This window comes from Salvelinus alpinus, chromosome 14 (assembly GCF_045679555.1).
Source record: "Salvelinus alpinus chromosome 14, SLU_Salpinus.1, whole genome shotgun sequence".
Taxonomy (NCBI): domain Eukaryota; kingdom Metazoa; phylum Chordata; class Actinopteri; order Salmoniformes; family Salmonidae; genus Salvelinus; species Salvelinus alpinus.
In genome coordinates, this window is record NC_092099.1 from 54,794,223 (window position 1) to 54,820,173 (window position 25,951).

The window sequence follows — 25,951 nt, forward strand, 5'->3', positions numbered from 1 at the left end:
TAAAGGGGAGATGGAGCCGTATCAGGCATTCTGTCTCTAAAGGGGAGATGGAGCCGTATCAGGCATTCTGTCTCTAAAGGGGAGATGGAGCCGTATCAGGCATTCTGTCTCTAAAGGGGAGATGGAGACGGTATCAGGCATTCTGTCTCTAAAGGGGAGATGGAGCCGTATCAGGCATTCTGTCTCTAAAGGGGAGATGGAGACGTATCAGGCATTCTGTCTCTAAAGGGGAGATGGAGACGGTATCAGGCATTCTGTCTCTAAAGGGGAGATGGAGACGGTATCAGGCATTCTGTCTCTAAAGGGGAGATGGAGACGGTATCAGGCATTCTGTCTCTAAAGGGGAGATGGAGACGGTATCAGGCATTCTGTCTCTAAAGGGGAGATGGAGACGGTATCAGGCATTCTGTCTCTAAAGGGGAGATGGAGCCGTATCAGGCATTCTGTCTCTAAAGGGGAGATGGAGACGGTATCAGGCATTCTGTCTCTAAAGGGGAGATGGAGACGGTATCAGGCATTCTGTCTCTAAAGGGGAGATGGAGACGTATCAGGCATTCTGTCTCTAAAGGGGAGATGGAGACGGTATCAGGCATTCTGTCTCTAAAGGGGAGATGGAGACGTATCAGGCATTCTGTCTCTAAAGGGGAGATGGAGACGGTATCAGGCATTCTGTCTCTAAAGGGGAGATGGAGACGGTATCAGGCATTCTGTCTCTAAAGGGGAGATGGAGCCGTATCAGGCATTCTGTCTCTAAAGGGGAGATGGAGCCGTATCAGGCATTCTGTCTCTAAAGGGGAGATGGAGCCGTATCAGGCATTCTGTCTCTAAAGGGGAGATGGAGACGGTATCAGGCATTCTGTCTCTAAAGGGGAGATGGAGACGTATCAGGCATTCTGTCTCTAAAGGGGAGATGGAGACGTATCAGGCATTCTGTCTCTAAAGGGGAGATGGAGACGGTATCAGGCATTCTGTCTCTAAAGGGGAGATGGAGACGGTATCAGGCATTCTGTCTCTAAAGGGGAGATGGAGACGGTATCAGGCATTCTGTCTCTAAAGGGGAGATGGAGACGGTATCCGGCATTCTGTCTCTAAAGGGGAGATGGAGACGGTATCCGGCATTCTGTCTCTAAAGGGGAGATGGAGACGTATCAGGCATTCTGTCTCTAAAGGGGAGATGGAGACGGTATCAGGCATTCTGTCTCTAAAGGGGAGATGGAGACGGTATCAGGCATTCTGTCTCTAAAGGGGAGATGGAGCCGTATCAGGCATTCTGTCTCTAAAGGGGAGATGGAGACGGTATCAGGCATTCTGTCTCTAAAGGGGAGATGGAGACGGTATCAGGCATTCTGTCTCTAAAGGGGAGATGGAGACGTATCAGGCATTCTGTCTCTAAAGGGGAGATGGAGCCGTATCAGGCATTCTGTCTCTAAAGGGGAGATGGAGACGGTATCAGGCATTCTGTCTCTAAAGGGGAGATGGAGCCGTATCAGGCATTCTGTCTCTAAAGGGGAGATGGAGACGGTATCAGGCATTCTGTCTCTAAAGGGGAGATGGAGACGTATCAGGCATTCTGTCTCTAAAGGGGAGATGGAGACGGTATCAGGCATTCTGTCTCTAAAGGGGAGATGGAGCCGTATCAGGCATTCTGTCTCTAAAGGGGAGATGGAGACGGTATCAGGCATTCTGTCTCTAAAGGGGAGATGGAGCCATATCAGGCATTCTGTCTCTAAAGGGGAGATGGAGACGGTATCAGGCATTCTGTCTCTAAAGGGGAGATGGAGACGGTATCAGGCATTCTGTCTCTAAAGGGGAGATGGAGACGGTATCAGGCATTCTGTCTCTAAAGGGGAGATGGAGCCGTATCAGGCATTCTGTCTCTAAAGGGGAGATGGAGACGGTATCAGGCATTCTGTCTCTAAAGGGGAGATGGAGCCGTATCAGGCATTCTGTCTCTAAAGGGGAGATGGAGACGTATCAGGCATTCTGTCTCTAAAGGGGAGATGGAGACGGTATCAGGCATTCTGTCTCTAAAGGGGAGATGGAGACGGTATCAGGCATTCTGTCTCTAAAGGGGAGATGGAGACGGTATCAGGCATTCTGTCTCTAAAGGGGAGATGGAGACGGTATCAGGCATTCTGTCTCTAAAGGGGAGATGGAGCCGTATCAGGCATTCTGTCTCTAAAGGGGAGATGGAGCCGTATCAGGCATTCTGTCTCTAAAGGGGAGATGGAGACGGTATCAGGCATTCTGTCTCTAAAGGGGAGATGGAGCCGTATCAGGCATTCTGTCTCTAAAGGGGAGATGGAGACGGTATCAGGCATTCTGTCTCTAAAGGGGAGATGGAGCCGTATCAGGCATTCTGTCTCTAAAGGGGAGATGGAGACGGTATCAGGCATTCTGTCTCTAAAGGGGAGATGGAGACGTATCAGGCATTCTGTCTCTAAAGGGGAGATGGAGACGGTATCAGGCATTCTGTCTCTAAAGGGGAGATGGAGACGGTATCAGGCATTCTGTCTCTAAAGGGGAGATGGAGACGGTATCAGGCATTCTGTCTCTAAAGGGGAGATGGAGCCGTATCAGGCATTCTGTCTCTAAAGGGGAGATGGAGACGGTATCAGGCATTCTGTCTCTAAAGGGGAGATGGAGACGTATCAGGCATTCTGTCTCTAAAGGGGAGATGGAGACGTATCAGGCATTCTGTCTCTAAAGGGGAGATGGAGACGGTATCAGGCATTCTGTCTCTAAAGGGGAGATGGAGACGGTATCAGGCATTCTGTCTCTAAAGGGGAGATGGAGACGGTATCAGGCATTCTGTCTCTAAAGGGGAGATGGAGACGGTATCAGGCATTCTGTCTCTAAAGGGGAGATGGAGACGGTATCAGGCATTCTGTCTCTAAAGGGGAGATGGAGACGGTATCAGGCATTCTGTCTCTAAAGGGGAGATGGAGCCGTATCAGGCATTCTGTCTCTAAAGGGGAGATGGAGCCGTATCAGGCATTCTGTCTCTAAAGGGGAGATGGAGACGGTATCAGGCATTCTGTCTCTAAAGGGGAGATGGAGCCGTATCAGGCATTCTGTCTCTAAAGGGGAGATGGAGACGGTATCAGGCATTCTGTCTCTAAAGGGGAGATGGAGCCGTATCAGGCATTCTGTCTCTAAAGGGGAGATGGAGACGGTATCAGGCATTCTGTCTCTAAAGGGGAGATGGAGACGTATCAGGCATTCTGTCTCTAAAGGGGAGATGGAGACGGTATCAGGCATTCTGTCTCTAAAGGGGAGATGGAGACGGTATCAGGCATTCTGTCTCTAAAGGGGAGATGGAGACGGTATCAGGCATTCTGTCTCTAAAGGGGAGATGGAGCCGTATCAGGCATTCTGTCTCTAAAGGGGAGATGGAGACGGTATCAGGCATTCTGTCTCTAAAGGGGAGATGGAGACGTATCAGGCATTCTGTCTCTAAAGGGGAGATGGAGACGTATCAGGCATTCTGTCTCTAAAGGGGAGATGGAGACGGTATCAGGCATTCTGTCTCTAAAGGGGAGATGGAGACGGTATCAGGCATTCTGTCTCTAAAGGGGAGATGGAGACGGTATCAGGCATTCTGTCTCTAAAGGGGAGATGGAGCCGTATCAGGCATTCTGTCTCTAAAGGGGAGATGGAGACGTATCAGGCATTCTGTCTCTAAAGGGGAGATGGAGACGTATCAGGCATTCTGTCTCTAAAGGGGAGATGGAGACGGTATCAGGCATTCTGTCTCTAAAGGGGAGATGGAGACGTATCAGGCATTCTGTCTCCAAAGGGGAGATGGAGACGGTATCAGGCATTCTGTCTCTAAAGGGGAGATGGAGCCGTATCAGGCATTCTGTCTCTAAAGGGGAGATGGAGACGGTATCAGGCATTCTGTCTCTAAAGGGGAGATGGAGCCGTATCAGGCATTCTGTCTCTAAAGGGGAGATGGAGACGGTATCAGGCATTCTGTCTCTAAAGGGGAGATGGAGACGGTATCAGGCATTCTGTCTCTAAAGGGGAGATGGAGACGTATCAGGCATTCTGTCTCTAAAGGGGAGATGGAGACGGTATCAGGCATTCTGTCTCTAAAGGGGAGATGGAGACCGTATCAGGCATTCTGTCTCTAAAGGGGAGATGGAGACGGTATCAGGCATTCTGTCTCTAAAGGGGAGATGGAGACGGTATCAAGCATTCTGTCTCTAAAGGGGAGATGGAGACGGTATCAGGCATTCTGTCTCTAAAGGGGAGATGGAGCCATATCAGGCATTCTGTCTCTAAAGGGGAGATGGAGCCGTATCAGGCATTCTGTCTCTAAAGGGGAGATGGAGACGGTGTCAAGCATTCTGTCTCTAAAGGGGAGATGGAGACGGTATCAGGCATTCTGTCTCTAAAGGGGAGATGGAGCCATATCAGGCATTCTGTCTCTAAAGGGGAGATGGAGACGTATCAGGCATTCTGTCTCTAAAGGGGAGATGGAGACGGTATCAAGCATTCTGTCTCTAAAGGGGAGATGGAGACGGTATCAGGCATTCTGTCTCTAAAGGGGAGATGGAGCCATATCAGGCATTCTGTCTCTAAAGGGGAGATGGAGACGTATCAGGCATTCTGTCTCTAAAGGGGAGATGGAGACGTATCAGGCATTCTGTCTCTAAAGGGGAGATGGAGACGTATCAAGCATTCTGTCTCTAAAGGGGAGATGGAGCCGTATCAGGCATTCTGTCTCTAAAGGGGAGATGGAGACGGTATCAGGCATTCTGTCTCTAAAGGGGAGATGGAGACGGTATCAGGCATTCTGTCTCTAAAGGGGAGATGGAGCCGTATCAGGCATTCTGTCTCTAAAGGGGAGATGGAGACGGTATCAGGCATTCTGTCTCTAAAGGGGAGATGGAGACGGTATCAGGCATTCTGTCTCTAAAGGGGAGATGGAGACGGTATCAGGCATTCTGTCTCTAAAGGGGAGATGGAGACGGTATCAGGCATTCTGTCTCTAAAGGGGAGATGGAGCCGTATCAGGCATTCTGTCTCTAAAGGGGAGATGGAGACGGTATCAGGCATTCTGTCTCTAAAGGGGAGATGGAGACGGTATCAGGCATTCTGTCTCTAAAGGGGAGATGGAGACGTATCAGGCATTCTGTCTCTAAAGGGGAGATGGAGACGGTATCAGGCATTCTGTCTCTAAAGGGGAGATGGAGACGGTATCAGGCATTCTGTCTCTAAAGGGGAGATGGAGACGGTATCAGGCATTCTGTCTCTAAAGGGGAGATGGAGCCGTATCAGGTATTCTGTCTCTAAAGGGGAGATGGAGACGGTATCAGGCATTCTGTCTCTAAAGGGGAGATGGAGCCGTATCAGGCATTCTGTCTCTAAAGGGGAGATGGAGACGTATCAGGCATTCTGTCTCTAAAGGGGAGATGGAGACGGTATCAGGCATTCTGTCTCTAAAGGGGAGATGGAGACGGTATCAGGCATTCTGTCTCTAAAGGGGAGATGGAGACGGTATCAGGCATTCTGTCTCTAAAGGGGAGATGGAGCCGTATCAGGCATTCTGTCTCTAAAGGGGAGATGGAGCCGTATCAGGCATTCTGTCTCTAAAGGGGAGATGGAGACGTATCAGGCATTCTGTCTCTAAAGGGGAGATGGAGACGTATCAGGCATTCTGTCTCTAAAGGGGAGATGGAGACGTATCAGGCATTCTGTCTCTAAAGGGGAGATGGAGACGGTATCAGGCATTCTGTCTCTAAAGGGGAGATGGAGACGTATCAGGCATTCTGTCTCTAAAGGGGAGATGGAGACGGTATCAGGCATTCTGTCTCTAAAGGGGAGATGGAGACGTATCAGGCATTCTGTCTCTAAAGGGGAGATGGAGACGTATCAGGCATTCTGTCTCTAAAGGGGAGATGGAGACGTATCAGGCATTCTGTCTCTAAAGGGGAGATGGAGACGTATCAGGCATTCTGTCTCTAAAGGGGAGATGGAGACGGTATCAGGCATTCTGTCTCTAAAGGGGAGATGGAGACGTATCAGGCATTCTGTCTCTAAAGGGGAGATGGAGACGGTATCAGGCATTCTGTCTCTAAAGGGGAGATGGAGCCGTATCAGGCATTCTGTCTCTAAAGGGGAGATGGAGACGTATCAGGCATTCTGTCTCTAAAGGGGAGATGGAGACGGTATCAGGCATTCTGTCTCTAAAGGGGAGATGGAGACGGTATCAGGCATTCTGTCTCTAAAGGGGAGATGGAGACGGTATCAGGCATTCTGTCTCTAAAGGGGAGATGGAGACGGTATCAGGCATTCTGTCTCTAAAGGGGAGATGGAGCCGTATCAGGCATTCTGTCTCTAAAGGGGAGATGGAGACGGTATCAGGCATTCTGTCTCTAAAGGGGAGATGGAGACGGTATCAGGCATTCTGTCTCTAAAGGGGAGATGGAGACGTATCAGGCATTCTGTCTCTAAAGGGGAGATGGAGACGGTATCAGGCATTCTGTCTCTAAAGGGGAGATGGAGACGGTATCAGGCATTCTGTCTCTAAAGGGGAGATGGAGACGGTATCAGGCATTCTGTCTCTAAAGGGGAGATGGAGACGGTATCAGGCATTCTGTCTCTAAAGGGGAGATGGAGACGGTATCAGGCATTCTGTCTCTAAAGGGGAGATGGAGACGGTATCAGGCATTCTGTCTCTAAAGGGGAGATGGAGCCGTATCAGGCATTCTGTCTCTAAAGGGGAGATGGAGCCGTATCAGGCATTCTGTCTCTAAAGGGGAGATGGAGCCGTATCAGGCATTCTGTCTCTAAAGGGGAGATGGAGCCGTATCAGGCATTCTGTCTCTAAAGGGGAGATGGAGACGGTATCAGGCATTCTGTCTCTAAAGGGGAGATGGAGCCGTATCAGGCATTCTGTCTCTAAAGGGGAGATGGAGACGGTATCAGGCATTCTGTCTCTAAAGGGGAGATGGAGACGTATCAGGCATTCTGTCTCTAAAGGGGAGATGGAGCCGTATCAGGCATTCTGTCTCTAAAGGGGAGATGGAGACGGTATCAGGCATTCTGTCTCTAAAGGGGAGATGGAGACGTATCAGGCATTCTGTCTCTAAAGGGGAGATGGAGACGGTATCAGGCATTCTGTCTCTAAAGGGGAGATGGAGACGGTATCAGGCATTCTGTCTCTAAAGGGGAGATGGAGACGGTATCAGGCATTCTGTCTCTAAAGGGGAGATGGAGCCGTATCAGGCATTCTGTCTCTAAAGGGGAGATGGAGCCGTATCAGGCATTCTGTCTCTAAAGGGGAGATGGAGACGTATCAGGCATTCTGTCTCTAAAGGGGAGATGGAGACGGTATCAGGCATTCTGTCTCTAAAGGGGAGATGGAGACGTATCAGGCATTCTGTCTCCAAAGGGGAGATGGAGCCGTATCAGGCATTCTGTCTCTAAAGGGGAGATGGAGACGTATCAGGCATTCTGTCTCTAAAGGGGAGATGGAGACGGTATCAGGCATTCTGTCTCTAAAGGGGAGATGGAGACGGTATCAGGCATTCTGTCTCTAAAGGGGAGATGGAGACGGTATCAGGCATTCTGTCTCTAAAGGGGAGATGGAGACGGTATCAGGCATTCTGTCTCTAAAGGGGAGATGGAGCCGTATCAGGCATTCTGTCTCTAAAGGGGAGATGGAGACGGTATCAGGCATTCTGTCTCTAAAGGGGAGATGGAGACGGTATCAGGCATTCTGTCTCTAAAGGGGAGATGGAGACGTATCAGGCATTCTGTCTCTAAAGGGGAGATGGAGACGGTATCAGGCATTCTGTCTCTAAAGGGGAGATGGAGACGGTATCAGGCATTCTGTCTCTAAAGGGGAGATGGAGACGGTATCAGGCATTCTGTCTCTAAAGGGGAGATGGAGACGGTATCAGGCATTCTGTCTCTAAAGGGGAGATGGAGACGGTATCAGGCATTCTGTCTCTAAAGGGGAGATGGAGCCGTATCAGGCATTCTGTCTCTAAAGGGGAGATGGAGCCGTATCAGGCATTCTGTCTCTAAAGGGGAGATGGAGCCGTATCAGGCATTCTGTCTCTAAAGGGGAGATGGAGCCGTATCAGGCATTCTGTCTCTAAAGGGGAGATGGAGACGGTATCAGGCATTCTGTCTCTAAAGGGGAGATGGAGCCGTATCAGGCATTCTGTCTCTAAAGGGGAGATGGAGACGTATCAGGCATTCTGTCTCTAAAGGGGAGATGGAGACGGTATCAGGCATTCTGTCTCTAAAGGGGAGATGGAGACGGTATCAGGCATTCTGTCTCTAAAGGGGAGATGGAGACGGTATCAGGCATTCTGTCTCTAAAGGGGAGATGGAGACGGTATCAGGCATTCTGTCTCTAAAGGGGAGATGGAGACGGTATCAGGCATTCTGTCTCTAAAGGGGAGATGGAGCCGTATCAGGCATTCTGTCTCTAAAGGGGAGATGGAGACGGTATCAGGCATTCTGTCTCTAAAGGGGAGATGGAGACGGTATCAGGCATTCTGTCTCTAAAGGGGAGATGGAGACGTATCAGGCATTCTGTCTCTAAAGGGGAGATGGAGACGGTATCAGGCATTCTGTCTCTAAAGGGGAGATGGAGACGTATCAGGCATTCTGTCTCTAAAGGGGAGATGGAGACGGTATCAGGCATTCTGTCTCTAAAGGGGAGATGGAGACGGTATCAGGCATTCTGTCTCTAAAGGGGAGATGGAGCCGTATCAGGCATTCTGTCTCTAAAGGGGAGATGGAGCCGTATCAGGCATTCTGTCTCTAAAGGGGAGATGGAGGCGTATCAGGCATTCTGTCTCTAAAGGGGAGATGGAGACGGTATCAGGCATTCTGTCTCTAAAGGGGAGATGGAGACGTATCAGGCATTCTGTCTCTAAAGGGGAGATGGAGACGTATCAGGCATTCTGTCTCTAAAGGGGAGATGGAGACGGTATCAGGCATTCTGTCTCTAAAGGGGAGATGGAGACGGTATCAGGCATTCTGTCTCTAAAGGGGAGATGGAGACGGTATCAGGCATTCTGTCTCTAAAGGGGAGATGGAGACGGTATCAGGCATTCTGTCTCTAAAGGGGAGATGGAGACGGTATCAGGCATTCTGTCTCTAAAGGGGAGATGGAGACGGTATCAGGCATTCTGTCTCTAAAGGGGAGATGGAGCCGTATCAGGCATTCTGTCTCTAAAGGGGAGATGGAGCCGTATCAGGCATTCTGTCTCTAAAGGGGAGATGGAGCCGTATCAGGCATTCTGTCTCTAAAGGGGAGATGGAGCCGTATCAGGCATTCTGTCTCTAAAGGGGAGATGGAAGCGGTATCAGGCATTCTGTCTCTAAAGGGGAGATGGAGCCGTATCAGGCATTCTGTCTCTAAAGGGGAGATGGAGCCGTATCAGGCATTCTGTCTCTAAAGGGGAGATGGAGCCGTATCAGGCATTCTGTCTCTAAAGGGGAGATGGAGACGGTATCAGGCATTCTGTCTCTAAAGGGGAGATGGAGACGGTATCAGGCATTCTGTCTCTAAAGGGGAGATGGAGCCGTATCAGGCATTCTGTCTCTAAAGGGGAGATGGAGACGGTATCAGGCATTCTGTCTCTAAAGGGGAGATGGAGACGGTATCAGGCATTCTGTCTCTAAAGTGGAGATGGAGACGTATCAGGCATTCTGTCTCTAAAGGGGAGATGGAGACGGTATCAGGCATTCTGTCTCTAAAGGGGAGATGGAGACGGTATCAGGCATTCTGTCTCTAAAGGGGAGATGGAGACGGTATCAGGCATTCTGTCTCTAAAGGGGAGATGGAGACGGTATCAGGCATTCTTTCTCTAAAGGGGAGATGGAGCCGTATCAGGCATTCTGTCTCTAAAGGGGAGATGGAGCCGTATCAGGCATTCTGTCTCTAAAGGGGAGATGGAGACGTATCAGGCATTCTGTCTCTAAAGGGGAGATGGAGACGGTATCAGGCATTCTGTCTCTAAAGGGGAGATGGAGACGGTATCAGGCATTCTGTCTCTAAAGGGGAGATGGAGCCATATCAGGCATTCTGTCTCTAAAGGGGAGATGGAGACGTATCAGGCATTCTGTCTCTAAAGGGGAGATGGAGACGGTATCAGGCATTCTGTCTCTAAAGGGGAGATGGAGACGGTATCAAGCATTCTGTCTCTAAAGGGGAGATGGAGACGGTATCAGGCATTCTGTCTCTAAAGGGGAGATGGAGACGGTATCAGGCATTCTGTCTCTAAAGGGGAGATGGAGACGGTATCAGGCATTCTGTCTCTAAAGGGGAGATGGAGACGGTATCAGGCATTCTGTCTCTAAAGGGGAGATGGAGACGGTATCAGGCATTCTGTCTCTAAAGGGGAGATGGAGCCGTATCAGGCATTCTGTCTCTAAAGGGGAGATGGAGCCGTATCAGGCATTCTGTCTCTAAAGGGGAGATGGAGCCGTATCAGGCATTCTGTCTCTAAAGGGGAGATGGAGCCGTATCAGGCATTCTGTCTCTAAAGGGGAGATGGAGACGGTATCAGGCATTCTGTCTCTAAAGGGGAGATGGAGCCGTATCAGGCATTCTGTCTCTAAAGGGGAGATGGAGACGTATCAGGCATTCTGTCTCTAAAGGGGAGATGGAGACGGTATCAGGCATTCTGTCTCTAAAGGGGAGATGGAGACGGTATCAGGCATTCTGTCTCTAAAGGGGAGATGGAGACGGTATCAGGCATTCTGTCTCTAAAGGGGAGATGGAGACGGTATCAGGCATTCTGTCTCTAAAGGGGAGATGGAGACGGTATCAGGCATTCTATCTCTAAAGGGGAGATGGAGCCGTATCAGGCATTCTGTCTCTAAAGGGGAGATGGAGACGGTATCAGGCATTCTGTCTCTAAAGGGGAGATGGAGACGGTATCAGGCATTCTGTCTCTAAAGGGGAGATGGAGACGTATCAGGCATTCTGTCTCTAAAGGGGAGATGGAGACGGTATCAGGCATTCTGTCTCTAAAGGGGAGATGGAGACGTATCAGGCATTCTGTCTCTAAAGGGGAGATGGAGACGGTATCAGGCATTCTGTCTCTAAAGGGGAGATGGAGACGGTATCAGGCATTCTGTCTCTAAAGGGGAGATGGAGCCGTATCAGGCATTCTGTCTCTAAAGGGGAGATGGAGCCGTATCAGGCATTCTGTCTCTAAAGGGGAGATGGAGCCGTATCAGGCATTCTGTCTCTAAAGGGGAGATGGAGACGGTATCAGGCATTCTGTCTCTAAAGGGGAGATGGAGACGTATCAGGCATTCTGTCTCTAAAGGGGAGATGGAGACGTATCAGGCATTCTGTCTCTAAAGGGGAGATGGAGACGGTATCAGGCATTCTGTCTCTAAAGGGGAGATGGAGACGGTATCAGGCATTCTGTCTCTAAAGGGGAGATGGAGACGGTATCAGGCATTCTGTCTCTAAAGGGGAGATGGAGACGGTATCAGGCATTCTGTCTCTAAAGGGGAGATGGAGACGGTATCAGGCATTCTGTCTCTAAAGGGGAGATGGAGACGGTATCAGGCATTCTGTCTCTAAAGGGGAGATGGAGCCGTATCAGGCATTCTGTCTCTAAAGGGGAGATGGAGCCGTATCAGGCATTCTGTCTCTAAAGGGGAGATGGAGCCGTATCAGGCATTCTGTCTCTAAAGGGGAGATGGAGCCGTATCAGGCATTCTGTCTCTAAAGGGGAGATGGAGACGGTATCAGGCATTCTGTCTCTAAAGGGGAGATGGAGCCGTATCAGGCATTCTGTCTCTAAAGGGGAGATGGAGCCGTATCAGGCATTCTGTCTCTAAAGGGGAGATGGAGCCGTATCAGGCATTCTGTCTCTAAAGGGGAGATGGAGACGTATCAGGCATTCTGTCTCTAAAGGGGAGATGGAGACGGTATCAGGCATTCTGTCTCTAAAGGGGAGATGGAGACGGTATCAGGCATTCTGTCTCTAAAGGGGAGATGGAGACGGTATCAGGCATTCTGTCTCTAAAGGGGAGATGGAGCCGTATCAGGCATTCTGTCTCTAAAGGGGAGATGGAGACGGTATCAGGCATTCTGTCTCTAAAGGGGAGATGGAGACGGTATCAGGCATTCTGTCTCTAAAGGGGAGATGGAGACGTATCAGGCATTCTGTCTCTAAAGGGGAGATGGAGACGGTATCAGGCATTCTGTCTCTAAAGGGGAGATGGAGACGGTATCAGGCATTCTGTCTCTAAAGGGGAGATGGAGACGGTATCAGGCATTCTGTCTCTAAAGGGGAGATGGAGACGGTATCAGGCATTCTGTCTCTAAAGGGGAGATGGAGCCGTATCAGGCATTCTGTCTCTAAAGGGGAGATGGAGCCGTATCAGGCATTCTGTCTCTAAAGGGGAGATGGAGCCGTATCAGGCATTCTGTCTCTAAAGGGGAGATGGAGCCGTATCAGGCATTCTGTCTCTAAAGGGGAGATGGAGACGTATCAGGCATTCTGTCTCTAAAGGGGAGATGGAGACGGTATCAGGCATTCTGTCTCTAAAGGGGAGATGGAGACGGTATCAGGCATTCTGTCTCTAAAGGGGAGATGGAGCCATATCAGGCATTCTGTCTCTAAAGGGGAGATGGAGACGTATCAGGCATTCTGTCTCTAAAGGGGAGATGGAGACGGTATCAGGCATTCTGTCTCTAAAGGGGAGATGGAGACGGTATCAAGCATTCTGTCTCTAAAGGGGAGATGGAGACGGTATCAGGCATTCTGTCTCTAAAGGGGAGATGGAGACGTATCAGGCATTCTGTCTCTAAAGGGGAGATGGAGACGGTATCAAGCATTCTGTCTCTAAAGGGGAGATGGAGACGGTATCAGGCATTCTGTCTCTAAAGGGGAGATGGAGACGGTATCAGGCATTCTGTCTCTAAAGGGGAGATGGAGCCGTATCAGGCATTCTGTCTCTAAAGGGGAGATGGAGCCGTATCAGGCATTCTGTCTCTAAAGGGGAGATGGAGACGTATCAGGCATTCTGTCTCTAAAGGGGAGATGGAGACGGTATCAGGCATTCTGTCTCTAAAGGGGAGATGGAGACGGTATCAGGCATTCTGTCTCTAAAGGGGAGATGGAGCCGTATCAGGCATTCTGTCTCTAAAGGGGAGATGGAGCCGTATCAGGCATTCTGTCTCTAAAGGGGAGATGGAGACGTATCAGGCATTCTGTCTCTAAAGGGGAGATGGAGACGGTATCAGGCATTCTGTCTCTAAAGGGGAGATGGAGCCGTATCAGGCATTCTGTCTCTAAAGGGGAGATGGAGACGGTATCAGGCATTCTGTCTCTAAAGGGGAGATGGAGCCGTATCAGGCATTCTGTCTCTAAAGGGGAGATGGAGCCGTATCAGGCATTCTGTCTCTAAAGGGGAGATGGAGCCGTATCAGGCATTCTGTCTCTAAAGGGGAGATGGAGACGGTATCAGGCATTCTGTCTCTAAAGGGGAGATGGAGCCGTATCAGGCATTCTGTCTCTAAAGGGGAGATGGAGCCGTATCAGGCATTCTGTCTCTAAAGGTGAGATGGAGCCGTATCAGGCATTCTGTCTCTAAAGGGGAGATGGAGACGTATCAGGCATTCTGTCTCTAAAGGGGAGATGGAGACGTATCAGGCATTCTGTCTCTAAAGGGGAGATGGAGACGGTATCAAGCATTCTGTCTCTAAAGGGGAGATGGAGACGGTATCAGGCATTCTGTCTCTAAAGGGGAGATGGAGCCGTATCAGGCATTCTGTCTCTAAAGGGGAGATGGAGACGTATCAGGCATTCTGTCTCTAAAGGGGAGATGGAGACGGTATCAAGCATTCTGTCTCTAAAGGGGAGATGGAGACGGTATCAGGCATTCTGTCTCTAAAGGGGAGATGGAGCCATATCAGGCATTCTGTCTCTAAAGGGGAGATGGAGACGGTATCAGGCATTCTGTCTCTAAAGGGGAGATGGAGCCGTATCAGGCATTCTGTCTCTAAAGGGGAGATGGAGCCATATCAGGCATTCTGTCTCTAAAGGGGAGATGGAGACGGTATCAGGCATTCTGTCTCTAAAGGGGAGATGGAGACGTATCAGGCATTCTGTCTCTAAAGGGGAGATGGAGCCGTATCAGGCATTCTGTCTCTAAAGGGGAGATGGAGACGTATCAGGCATTCTGTCTCTAAAGGGGAGATGGAGCCGTATCAGGCATTCTGTCTCTAAAGGGGAGATGGAGACGGTATCAAGCATTCTGTCTCTAAAGGGGAGATGGAGACGGTATCAGGCATTCTGTCTCTAAAGGGGAGATGGAGCCATATCAGGCATTCTGTCTCTAAAGGGGAGATGGAGACGTATCAGGCATTCTGTCTCTAAAGGGGAGATGGAGACGGTATCAAGCATTCTGTCTCTAAAGGGGAGATGGAGACGGTATCAGGCATTCTGTCTCTAAAGGGGAGATGGAGCCATATCAGGCATTCTGTCTCTAAAGGGGAGATGGAGCCGTATCAGGCATTCTGTCTCTAAAGGGGAGATGGAGACGTATCAGGCATTCTGTCTCTAAAGGGGAGATGGAGACGGTATCAGGCATTCTGTCTCTAAAGGGGAGATGGAGCCGTATCAGGCATTCTGTCTCTAAAGGGGAGATGGAGCCGTATCAGGCATTCTGTCTCTAAAGGGGAGATGGAGACGTATCCGGCATTCTGTCTCTAAAGGGGAGATGGAGCCATATCAGGCATTCTGTCTCTAAAGGGGAGATGGAGCCGTATCAGGCATTCTGTCTCTAAAGGGGAGATGGAGCCGTATCAGGCATTCTGTCTCTAAAGGGGAGATGGAGACGGTATCAGGCATTCTGTCTCTAAAGGGGAGATGGAGCCGTATCAGGCATTCTGTCTCTAAAGGGGAGATGGAGACGGTATCAGGCATTCTGTCTCTAAAGGGGAGATGGAGACGTATCAGGCATTCTGTCTCTAAAGGGGAGATGGAGCCGTATCAGGCATTCTGTCTCTAAAGGGGAGATGGAGACGGTATCAGGCATTCTGTCTCTAAAGGGGAGATGGAGGCGTATCAGGCATTCTGTCTCTAAAGGGGAGATGGAGACGTATCAGGCATTCTGTCTCTAAAGGGGAGATGGAGACGGTATCAGTCATTCTGTCTCTAAAGGGGAGATGGAGACGGTATCAGGCATTCTGTCTCTAAAGGGGAGATGGAGACGGTATCAGGCATTCTGTCTCTAAAGGGGAGATGGAGACGTATCAGACATTCTGTCTCTAAAGGGGAGATGGAGACGGTATCAGGCATTCTGTCTCTAAAGGGGAGATGGAGACGGTATCAGGCATTCTGTCTCTAAAGGGGAGATGGAGACGTATCAGACATTCTGTCTCTAAAGGGGAGATGGAGACGGTATCAGGCATTCTGTCTCTAAAGGGGAGATGGAGACGGTATCAGGCATTCTGTCTCTAAAGGGGAGATGGAGACGGTATCAGGCATTCTGTCTCTAAAGGGGAGATGGAGCCGTATCAGGCATTCTGTCTCTAAAGGGGAGATGGAGACGGTATCAAGCATTCTGTCTCTAAAGGGGAGATGGAGCCGTATCAGGCATTCTGTCTCTAAAGGGGAGATGGAGCCGTATCAGGCATTCTGTCTCTAAAGGGGAGATGGAGACGTATCAGGCATTCTGTCTCTAAAGGGGAGATGGAGACGGTATCAGGCATTCTGTCTCTAAAGGGGAGATGGAGACGGTATCAGGCATTCTGTCTCTAAAGGGGAGATGGAGCCGTATCAGGCATTCTGTCTCTAAAGGGGAGATGGAGACGTATCAGGCATTCTGTCTCTAAAGGGGAGATGGAGCCGTATCAGGCATTCTGTCTCTAAAGGGGAGATGGAGACGGTATCAGGCATTCTGTCTCTAAAGGGGAGATGGAGACGTATCAGGCATTCTGTCTCTAAAGGGGAGATGGAGACGTATCAGGCATTCTGTCTCTAAAGGGGAGATGGAGACGGTATCAGGCATTCTGTCTCTAAAGGGGAGATGGAGACGTATCAGACATTCTGTCTCTAAAGGGGAGATGGAGACGTATCAGGCATTCTGTCTCTAAAGGGGAGATGGAGACGGTATCAGACATTCTGTCTCTAAAGGGGAGATGGAGACGTATCAGGCATTCTGTCTCTAAAGGGGAGATGGAGCCGTATCAGGCATTCTGTCTCTAAAGGGGAGATGGAGCCGTATCAGGCATTCTGTCTCTAAAGGGGAGATGGAGACGGTATCAGGCATTCTGTCTCTAAAGGGGAGATGGAGCCGTATCAGGCATTCTGTCTCTAAAGGGGAGATGGAGCCGTATCAGGCATTCTGTCTCTAAAGGGGAGATGGAGACGGTATCAGGCATTCTGTCTCTAAAGGGGAGATGGAGACGTATCAGACATTCTGTCTCTAAAGGGGAGATGGAGACGGTATCAGGCATTCTGTCTCTAAAGGGGAGATGGAGACGGTATCAGGCATTCTGTCTCTAAAGGGGAGATGGAGACGGTATCAGGCATTCTGTCTCTAAAGGGGAGATGGAGCCGTATCAGGCATTCTGTCTCTAAAGGGGAGATGGAGACGTATCAGGCATTCTGTCTCTAAAGGGGAGATGGAGCCGGTATCAGGCATTCTGTCTCTAAAGGGGAGATGGAGCCGTATCAGGCATTCTGTCTCTAAAGGGGAGATGGAGACGGTATCAGGCATTCTGTCTCTAAAGGGGAGATGGAGACGTATCAGGCATTCTGTCTCTAAAGGGGAGATGGAGACGTATCAGGCATTCTGTTTCTAAAGGGGAGATGGAGACGGTATCAGGCATTCTGTCTCTAAAGGGGAGATGGAGACGGTATCAGGCATTCTGTTTCTAAAGGGGAGATGGAGCCGTATCAGGCATTCTGTCTCTAAAGGGGAGATGGAGACGGTATCAGGCATTCTGTTTCTAAAGGGGAGATGGAGACGGTATCAGGCATTCTGTCTCTAAAGGGGAGATGGAGACGGTATCAGGCATTCTGTTTCTAAAGGGGAGATGGAGACGGTATCAGGCATTCTGTCTCTAAAGGGGAGATGGAGACGGTATCAGGCATTCTGTTTCTAAAGGGGAGATGGAGACGGTATCAGGCATTCTGTCTCTAAAGGGGAGATGGAGCCGTATCAGGCATTCTGTCTCTAAAGGGGAGATGGAGACGTATCAGGCATTCTGTCTCTAAAGGGGAGATGGAGACGTATCAGGCATTCTGTCTCTAAAGGGGAGATGGAGACGGTATCAGGCATTCTGTCTCTAAAGGGGAGATGGAGCCGTATCAGGCATTCTGTCTCTAAAGGGGAGATGGAGCCGTATCAGGCATTCTGTCTCTAAAGGGGAGATGGAGACGGTATCAGGCATTCTGTCTCTAAAGGGGAGATGGAGACGGTATCAGGCATTCTGTCTCTAAAGGGGAGATGGAGACGTATCAGGCATTCTGTCTCTAAAGGGGAGATGGAGACGGTATCAGGCATTCTGTCTCTAAAGGGGAGATGGAGACGTATCAGGCATTCTGTCTCTAAAGGGGAGATGGAGACGTATCAGGCATTCTGTCTCTAAACCACACTCCTATGGACTGCAACAAGACAACTTGGCGTCAACGCACATTGGTCAATATTGTCCCTACTACACAGAACTACACAGTAACAACGGTTTCCATTCTTAGAAATGATTAATGTGGTCAATTGTTTTATCTTTCTGTAGGACTACATAAGATGTTTGCACAACATTGTTTGAGCGTATCTTCCACGTATCTCATGATATGATAAGATCACAAGGTACTGCAGAAAAACAGCTACAAACATTTTCTTTATGACCAAGAGGAGCATGAAAAATGTTGTCCAACCCACATGATGCTTGTTCTTGCCCCATTCCTTACTCATGAAGGATGACTGTTTTTTTATTTAACTAGGCAAGTCAGTTAAGAGCAAATTCTTATTTACAATGATGGCCTACCGGGGAACAGTGGGTTAACTGCCTTGTTCAGGGGCAGAACGACAGGTTTTTACCTTGTCAGCTCGGGGATATGATCCAGCAACCTTTCAGTTACTGGCCCAACACTAACTACTAGGCTACCTGCCGCCCCAAACAGCCTTCAACTACTGTTGAAGACTGTAGTTTCCAGCCGTCAAACCCTTTCTTCCTCCGTCCTTGTTTCCACAATTCCTCTTGAAGCTCATTGGAAGTGAGGATCCAAGAGCCGAGTTCCAAGCTCCCTACGGTATCCTCGTCCAATGAGCTTTGAGACAGAGTGAGGAAATAAGGACAGAGGAAGCAAGGATTTGACAGCTGCATAATAACGTTTTCAGACACAGCCATGGTCCACTCACGTGAGATTGATCCTGCACAGGCCTATGAGTGGGTAGACAACCACGTCAAAGATAGGCACAAACATGAGGATCAGCAGAGCGTTTAACATCTGAAACAACAAGGAAGAACAAAACACAGGGAAGCTTCTGATGACTCAATATAAAATCACAACAAAAAATACCATCAAATCATATTGGTTGCTGAAGCAAACTTAGAAAAGACACTAGTAAATATTCTTGCTCAATTTATTTAGTCAATAACGAGATAGCATTATGGTGATAATGTCCATTATAAAAGGGTATGGGTTCAGGAGAGAACACGTGTGGTCTTACTCAAGGCCATTATAGAGAGAACCTATGGTTACAGTTACAGTATAAACATCACCAGCAGTCGTAATGCACTATAGAATACTAGGAAGAGAGTAAGAAGCTGCAGGCACCTGCATTTGATCAGGCTTCAGAACGAATGTTGATCCCTGTAACATAGAGACAGATTCCAAACAAGATCTCCACAGATTCCAAACAAGATATCTATTTCAGATTACAGTCAACGATAGTAAAACAATGCAAAATACTATGAAATCATAAATGTTGTACACTTGGGTTTTACCACAGTTGTAGAGCACATTGTTACACCGTTTCAAAAGCTAGAAAAGGAAAGGAACTTACGAAGGCCATTCACTACGAGACTCCTGTTGTAATGTCCTGTACATTGAAAGAAAGACAAAGAACTTACAAAGGCCATGTTCATCCGGGTGGCCTGGAGAGTCCAGCGGGATCCCTATAGTACCATATAACAAAGAAGGCTAAATGTTATCATGTTATCACTGGCCCATTCACTGTATTCTATGGCACTGGATAGCTGGTTCGCCATCACCATTCACTTCAATGGTATAATCAGACCTCATCAATCCAGCATGTCCTTGGCTTCTAACATGCCTAATGCAAAGCCAAACAAAATGTTCGTGCCTATAAACAACATAGATTCCCTTCATTAAAACTAAGATAGAGGTTTTTGTTCTTCTTGTTAGTTTTAATCACAGTGTTTTATCAGAGGAATGTGCCCAGGGACTCTGGGTTAGAGAAGGTTGGATGGATGGGGTTTTGGGGTTTGCACTTTTTCTTAATCAGTTGTTATTGTGGTGTTGTTTGGTCGTTGACCAGAGGAGAGGAGATGAGAAGAGAGGAGATGAGAGGAGAGGAGATGAGAAGAGAGGAGATGAGAGGAGAGGAGATGAGAGGAGAGGAGATGAGAAGAGAGGAGATGAGAGGAGATGAGAAGAGAGGAGATGAGAGGAGAGGAGATGAGAAGAGAGGAGATGAGAGGAGAGGAGATGAGAAGAGAGGAGATGAGAAGAGAGGAGATGAGAGGAGAGGAGAGGAGATGAGAAGAGAGGAGATGAGAGGAGAGGAGATGAGAGGAGATGAGAAGAGAGGAGATGAGAAGAGAGGAGATGAGAAGAGAGGAGATGAGAGGAGATGAGAGGAGAGGAGAAGAGATGAGATGAGAGGAGATGAGAAGAGAGGAGATGAGAAGAGAAGAGATGAGAAGAGAGGAGATGAGAAGAGAAGAGAAGAGAGGAGATGAGAGGAGAGGAGAGGAGAAGAGAGGAGATGAGAGGAGAGGAGATGAGAAGAGAGGAGATGAGAGGAGAGGAGAGGAGATGAGGAGATGAGAAGAGAGGAGATGAGAAGAGAAGAGAGGAGATGAGAGGAGATGAGAAGAGAGGAGATGAGAAGAGAGGAGATGAGAAGAGAGGAGATGAGAGGAGAGGAGATGAGAAGAGAGGAGATGAGAAAAGAGGAGATGAGAAGAGAGGAGATGAGAGGAGAGGAGATGAGAGGAGATGAGAAGAGAGGAGATGAGAAGAGATGAGAATAGAGGAGATGAGAGGAGAGGAGAGGAGATGAGAAGAGAGGAGATGAGAAGAGAAGAGAGGAGCTGAGAAGAGAGGAGAGGAGAAGAGAGGAGATGAGAGGAGAGGAGATGAGAAGAGAGGAGATGAGAGGAGGAGATGAGGAGATGAGAAGAGAGGAGATGAGAAGAGAAGAGAGGAGAGGAGAGGAGATGAGAAGAGAGGAGATGAGAGGAGAGGAGAGGAGATGAGAAGAGAGGAGATGAGAGGAGAGGAGAGGAGATGAGAAGAGAGGAGAAGAGAGGAGATGAGAAGAGAGGAGATGAGAGGAGAGGAGATGAGAAGAGAGGAGATGAGAAGAGAGGAGATGAGAAGAGAAGAGATGAGAGGAGAGGAGAGGAGATGAGAAGAGAAGAGAAGAGAGGAGAGGAGAGGAGAGGAGAGGAGAGGAGAGGAGAGGAGAGGAGAGGAGAGGAGAGGAGAGGAGAGGAGAGGAGAGGAGATGAGAGGGAGAGGAGATGAGAAGAGAAGAGAGGAGAGGAGAGGAGAGGAGAGGAGAGGAGATGAGAGGAGACAACAGAACAATACCTTAAGATCAAACAGTGAGGCAAGCAGAACTTGGGGTCCCAGAGGGCAAAGCTGGTTGGAATAATATCATTTAAAAAAGTAAAGAGTTGTAATCTGGTTGAAATTATGTAATTTCAAACCGTTTTGTCTTTACTTGGTCCGTATCTACTGTATTGGCCTGAATCCTGGGTTTGGGAACCATGAAAGGTCCTGCTTAGGGGCTTTTTAACAGCCAGGGTGGTGGTTACTGTTCTATTTAGGAAGGTCCAAGCTGGTTAGGGTAAGCATTGGGTCCTTACCTGCTGGTCAAACAGAGCCCAGAACATGGGCAGAGGGATGTAGAGCACCAGAACCCTCAGGACCATCTTAATCTCATGGATCAGACGTTTCTGTAGAGAAGCACATAGGAGAACATACAGTATGGGTCCATTTCACCAGAAACTTCTTCATACATACACATATACCTTTTCCTTAGAATGGATACATACCTTTTACCTGTAAGCCAGATCGCCATAAATGTTTCTCATCTTTATATTATATTATGGTATTATAATCTGAAACATTGTTAATGGGACAGTTAAAAGCTCCATGAAGTCATTATAGTCCTCACTGGAGTTATTTCATTCTTGATAATCATACCGGATACTTCTCCTCTGCCCAGTCCAGCCAGTGTTTCCTCTTAGAGTCATACTTAGAGCTCATCCAGCGGTTCTTGATGGCCAACTGTAGGATGGAGCGAGCAGGAACAGTCATGGTCCAGTAAGCCCAGGGGTAGTATTCTTCAGTTGTTTATCTTTCTATTATCTCAGAACCCAGAACCAGATCTTGAGTGTACTAGCCAGCAATGTTAACAATCTGCCACAAGAGACACATCTTTCTATGGAAATGTGTGACTGTTGAGAGAGGTGAATGACTTACCCCCAGGCACCGACACACATCCAATAAGACGTTCCCCTCAGGTGGACTCTTCTTATACATCCCACTTCCAGAGATGAACACGACTACAAAGACATAGACACATTTGAGTGGATGTTGAGTAGAATCTACTGATTGTAAATGTACTATCGCAATAAAAAAAATCCTCCAAAGAGCATTGCCTAACCGCAAAACAAAATACCATCAATATTGTCTTTCTGTCAGATCCAAGAGGAAATGAGTTCCCTCTTTGAAATCCTTTTGACATGTAAAACTGAATTCTAGGAGTTCCTGTAAAACTGAATTCTAGGAGTTCCTGTAAAACTGAATTCTAGGAGTTCCTGTAAAACTGAATTCTAGGACTTCCTGTAAAACTGTGAATTCTAGGAGTTCCTGTAAAACTGAATTCTAGGACTTCCTGTAAAACTGTGAATTCTAGGAGTTCCTGTAAAACTGAATTCTAGGACTTCCTGTAAAACTGTGAATTCTAGGAGTTCCTGTAAAACTGTGAATTCTAGGAGTTCCTGTAAAACTGTGAATTCTAGGAGTTCCTGTAAAACTGTGAATTCTGGGAGTTCCTGTAAAATGGTGAATTCTAGGAGTTCCTAGAGTGGGTTTTTGGCATTTCTATCCCTGGTCATTTCTATCCGTGGTCATTTCTATCCCTGGTCATTTCTATCCGTGGTCATTTCTATCCCTGGTCATTTCTATCCCTGGTCATTTCTATCCCTGGTCATTTCTATCCCTGGTCATTTCTATCCCTGGTCATCCATGAAGGGGTAAAGGTAAAGAAGAAACACACTCCCTGTTAGAGTAAACTTCTTGTCTAGCACGGAGTGTTGATGATGTGTGTTATCTGGGTGTGTGACATTTATTCAGCCCAGGAGCTAAAACCAACTAGCCAAAAGACCTTCAGACTGTATTTTCATATGTCAACAACAGGTTGTATTGTTACTGTCCCCCACCCACCACTGAATCAAGCACTATGTTATTATGGACAAGACTGTGTGTGTGTGTGTGTGTGTGTGTGTGTGTGTGTGTGTGTGTGTGTGTGTGTGTGTGTGTGTGTGTGTGTGTGTGTGTGTGTGTGTGTGTGTGTGTGTGTGTGTGTGTGTGTGTGTGTGTGTGTGTGTGTGTGTGTGTGTGTGTGTGTGTGTGTGTGTGTGTGTGTGTGTGTGTGTGTAACACAGTTCAGGGTTGTTTTGACTGGCGAGGCGCCATGTTTACACACCTCTGTAGTCCTCTAGGGTCTTTCTGATGACTGCCTCTGTGATCCTGCCACTAGGATCTTTCTGATGACTGCCTCTGAATCCCATTCCTCTCAATCCATATGGGATTTAGTGTTCACTGCCTCTACCTCACTAAAGCATGTACCATCAAAACAAAATCCTGTTTTCCAACTCGAGGGGCCACATCCCCCCTGGTGTATAATTACACATAATGGCAGCTTGGCTATATGAATAGTGCAGTAGCTCGTGTATACAAGCCTGCTGCACAACCAAGTCTGTGCTGAATGCATTCAATACATACTGTACCCCCAGCCGGCAAGGTTGTAATCTGGTCATTTAATAACGTCATTTCAACCAGGTTTACCCAATGGGTATATTCTACTCCAAGTATGCAACAGAAACCCAGACTAGCTTCATTAGATAAGGTGTGAAGAAGAGAGCACACTCACCTAGAGCAATGACCATCAAAATGGCTGGTACTCCGAAAGCAAGAGCGTAGCAGTCACCGCCAAAACACTGCACATTTCCTGTAAGTGCAAGAACATACAGCAGCAGCCATGAGCAAAGGCAGAGGCCTGAGCCCTCAATGCCTTTCACCTGAGAGGCCTGAGCCCTCAATGCCTTTCACCTGAGAGGCCTGAGCCCTCAATGCCTTTCACCTGAGAGGCCTGAGCCCTCAATGCCTTTCACCTGAGAGGCCTGAGCCCTCAATGCCTTTCACCTGAGAGGCCTGAGCCCTCAATGCCTTTCACCTGAGAGGCCTGAGCCCTCAATGCCTTTCACTTCAGAGGCCTGAGCCCTCAATGCCTTTCACCTGAGAGGCCTGAGCCCTCAATGCCTTTCACCTGAGAGGCCTGAGCCCTCAATGCCTTTCACCTGAGAGGCCTGAGCCCTCAATGCTTTTCACCTGAGAGGCCTGAGCCCTCAATGCCTTTCACCTGAGAGGCCTGAGCCCTCAATGCCTTTCACCTGAGAGGCCTGAGCCCTCAATGCCTTTCACCTGAGAGGCCTGAGTCCTCAATGCCTTTCACCTGAGAGGCCTGAGCCCTCAATGCCTTTCACCTGAGAGGCCTGAGCCCTCAATGCCTTTCACCTGAGAGGCCTGAGCCCTCAATGCCTTTCACCTGAGAGGCCTGAGCCATCAATGCCTTTCACCTTTGAGATAAGGGTTAAGGTTAATGTGGACACGAACCTCGCAGTATTGGAGTGATGACTGTCGATAAGACACTCCCAGCATTGATGGACATATAGAAGATGGAGAAGAATTTCCTCCTTTCGTTCGTCTGAGGTAACAAGGGAGAAAACCCAATGATGGTGAACACCGTTTAATATCATAAATTAATTTGATACTTTTTCAGGTCAAATTAGTTTTTTCTTCAATTTGTAGCATAATTTTTTATCCCATTCTTCTGTAGCTAAGCCTACACATTTCAGTAATAACAGGTATTAGATTGAGAACTTCCTCATATGTTGCAATAAGAGTATTATTAGTGTGTATTTAAGACTAGACTGATAGAATCTCTTACATGTTCTTCATCAAACTGATCACCTCCGAACGCTGCTACACAGGGTTTGATGCCTCCTGTGCCAAAGGCTATAAGGATCAGCCCCACCATAGACAATGCTCTGAGAGAGAGAGAGAACATTGTTGAGTTTAAGGTTGGTCAACATTCCTATCTCAGATGCACATTGAAGTCGGAAGTTTACATACACCTTAGCAAAATACATTTAAACTCAGTTTTTCACAATCATTAAAAGTCATTAAAAGCTGTATGTGTTTTCTAGAGTAATACATGACTCATACTAACGGGTCAGTTAAACAATGAATTGATGCTGCTGTCCATAATGCTTTACTACTGAGCAGGTCTCTGTCCTACACTTTAGCCAAATACATTTAAACTCAGTTTTTCACAATTCCTGATTTAATAATAGTAAAAATTCCCTGTCTTCGGTCAGTTAGGATCACCACTTTATTTTAAGAATGTGAAATGTCAGAATAATAGTAGAGAGAATTATTTATTTCAGCTTTTATTTCATTCATCACATTCCCAGTGGGTCAGAAGTTCACATACACTCAATTAGTATTTGGTAGCGTAGCCTTTAAATTATTGAACTTGGGTCAAATGTTTCGGGTAGCCTTCCACAAGCTTCCCACAATAAATTGGGTGAATTTTGGCCCATTCCTCCATGACAGAGCTGGTGTAACTGAGTCAGGTTTGTAGGTCTCCTTGCTCGCACATGCTTTTTCAGTTCTACCCACACATTTTCTATAGGATTGAGGTCAGGGCTTTGTGATGGCCACTCCAATACCTTGACTTTGTTGTCCTTAAGCCATTTTGCCAAAACTTTGAAAGTATGCTTGGGGTCATTGTCCATTTGGAATACCCATTTGCGACCAAGCTTGAACTTCCTGACTGATGTCTTGAGATGTTGCTTCAATATATCCACATAATTTTACTTCCTCATGATGCCATATATTTTGTGAAGTGCTCCAGTTGCTCCTGCAGCAAAGCACCCCCACAACATGATGCTGCCACCCCCGTGCTTCACGGTTGGGATGGTGTTCTTCGGCTTGCAAGCCTGCCCCTTTTTCCTCCAAACATAATGATGGTCGTTATGGCCAAACAGTTCAATGTTTGTTTCATCAGACCAGAGGACATTTCTCCAAAAAGTACAATCTTTGTCCCCATGTGCAGTTGCAAACCATAATCTGGCTTTTTTTATGGTGGTTTTGGAGCAGTGGCTTCTTCCTTGCTGAGCGGCCTTTCAGGTTATGTTGATATAGGACTAGTTTTACTGTGGATATAGATACTTTTGTACCTGTTTCCTCCAGCATCTTCACAAAGTCCTTTGCTATTGTTCTGTGATTGATTTGCACTTTTCACACCAAAGTACGTTCATCTCTAGGAGACAAAACGCGTCTCCTTCCTGAGCGGTATGATGGCTGCGTGGTCCGATGGTGTTTATACTTGCGTACTATTGTTTATAAAGATGAACGTGGTACCTTCAGGCGTTTGGAAATTGCTCCGAAGGATG

General features: G+C 48.0%; 1 protein-coding gene across 2 annotated transcripts in view; it reads right to left on the minus strand.

The window, feature by feature from the left end:
* Nucleotides 1-25,951, minus strand: part of LOC139539100 (solute carrier family 15 member 2-like) — a 60,669-nt gene that overhangs the window by 26,910 nt on the left and 7,808 nt on the right. For both annotated transcript variants that reach the window (XM_071341861.1, XM_071341860.1), the window contains exons 6-14: nucleotides 24,442-24,541; nucleotides 24,108-24,198; nucleotides 23,365-23,442; nucleotides 21,690-21,772; nucleotides 21,411-21,494; nucleotides 21,071-21,160; nucleotides 19,085-19,129; nucleotides 18,789-18,824; nucleotides 18,370-18,458 (exon numbers count right to left, since the gene is read on the minus strand). In XM_071341861.1, the coding sequence (XP_071197962.1) occupies nucleotides 18,370-18,458; nucleotides 18,789-18,824; nucleotides 19,085-19,129; nucleotides 21,071-21,160; nucleotides 21,411-21,494; nucleotides 21,690-21,772; nucleotides 23,365-23,442; nucleotides 24,108-24,198; nucleotides 24,442-24,541 (696 nt within the window). The remainder of the gene's footprint in view (nucleotides 1-18,369; nucleotides 18,459-18,788; nucleotides 18,825-19,084; nucleotides 19,130-21,070; nucleotides 21,161-21,410; nucleotides 21,495-21,689; nucleotides 21,773-23,364; nucleotides 23,443-24,107; nucleotides 24,199-24,441; nucleotides 24,542-25,951) is intronic.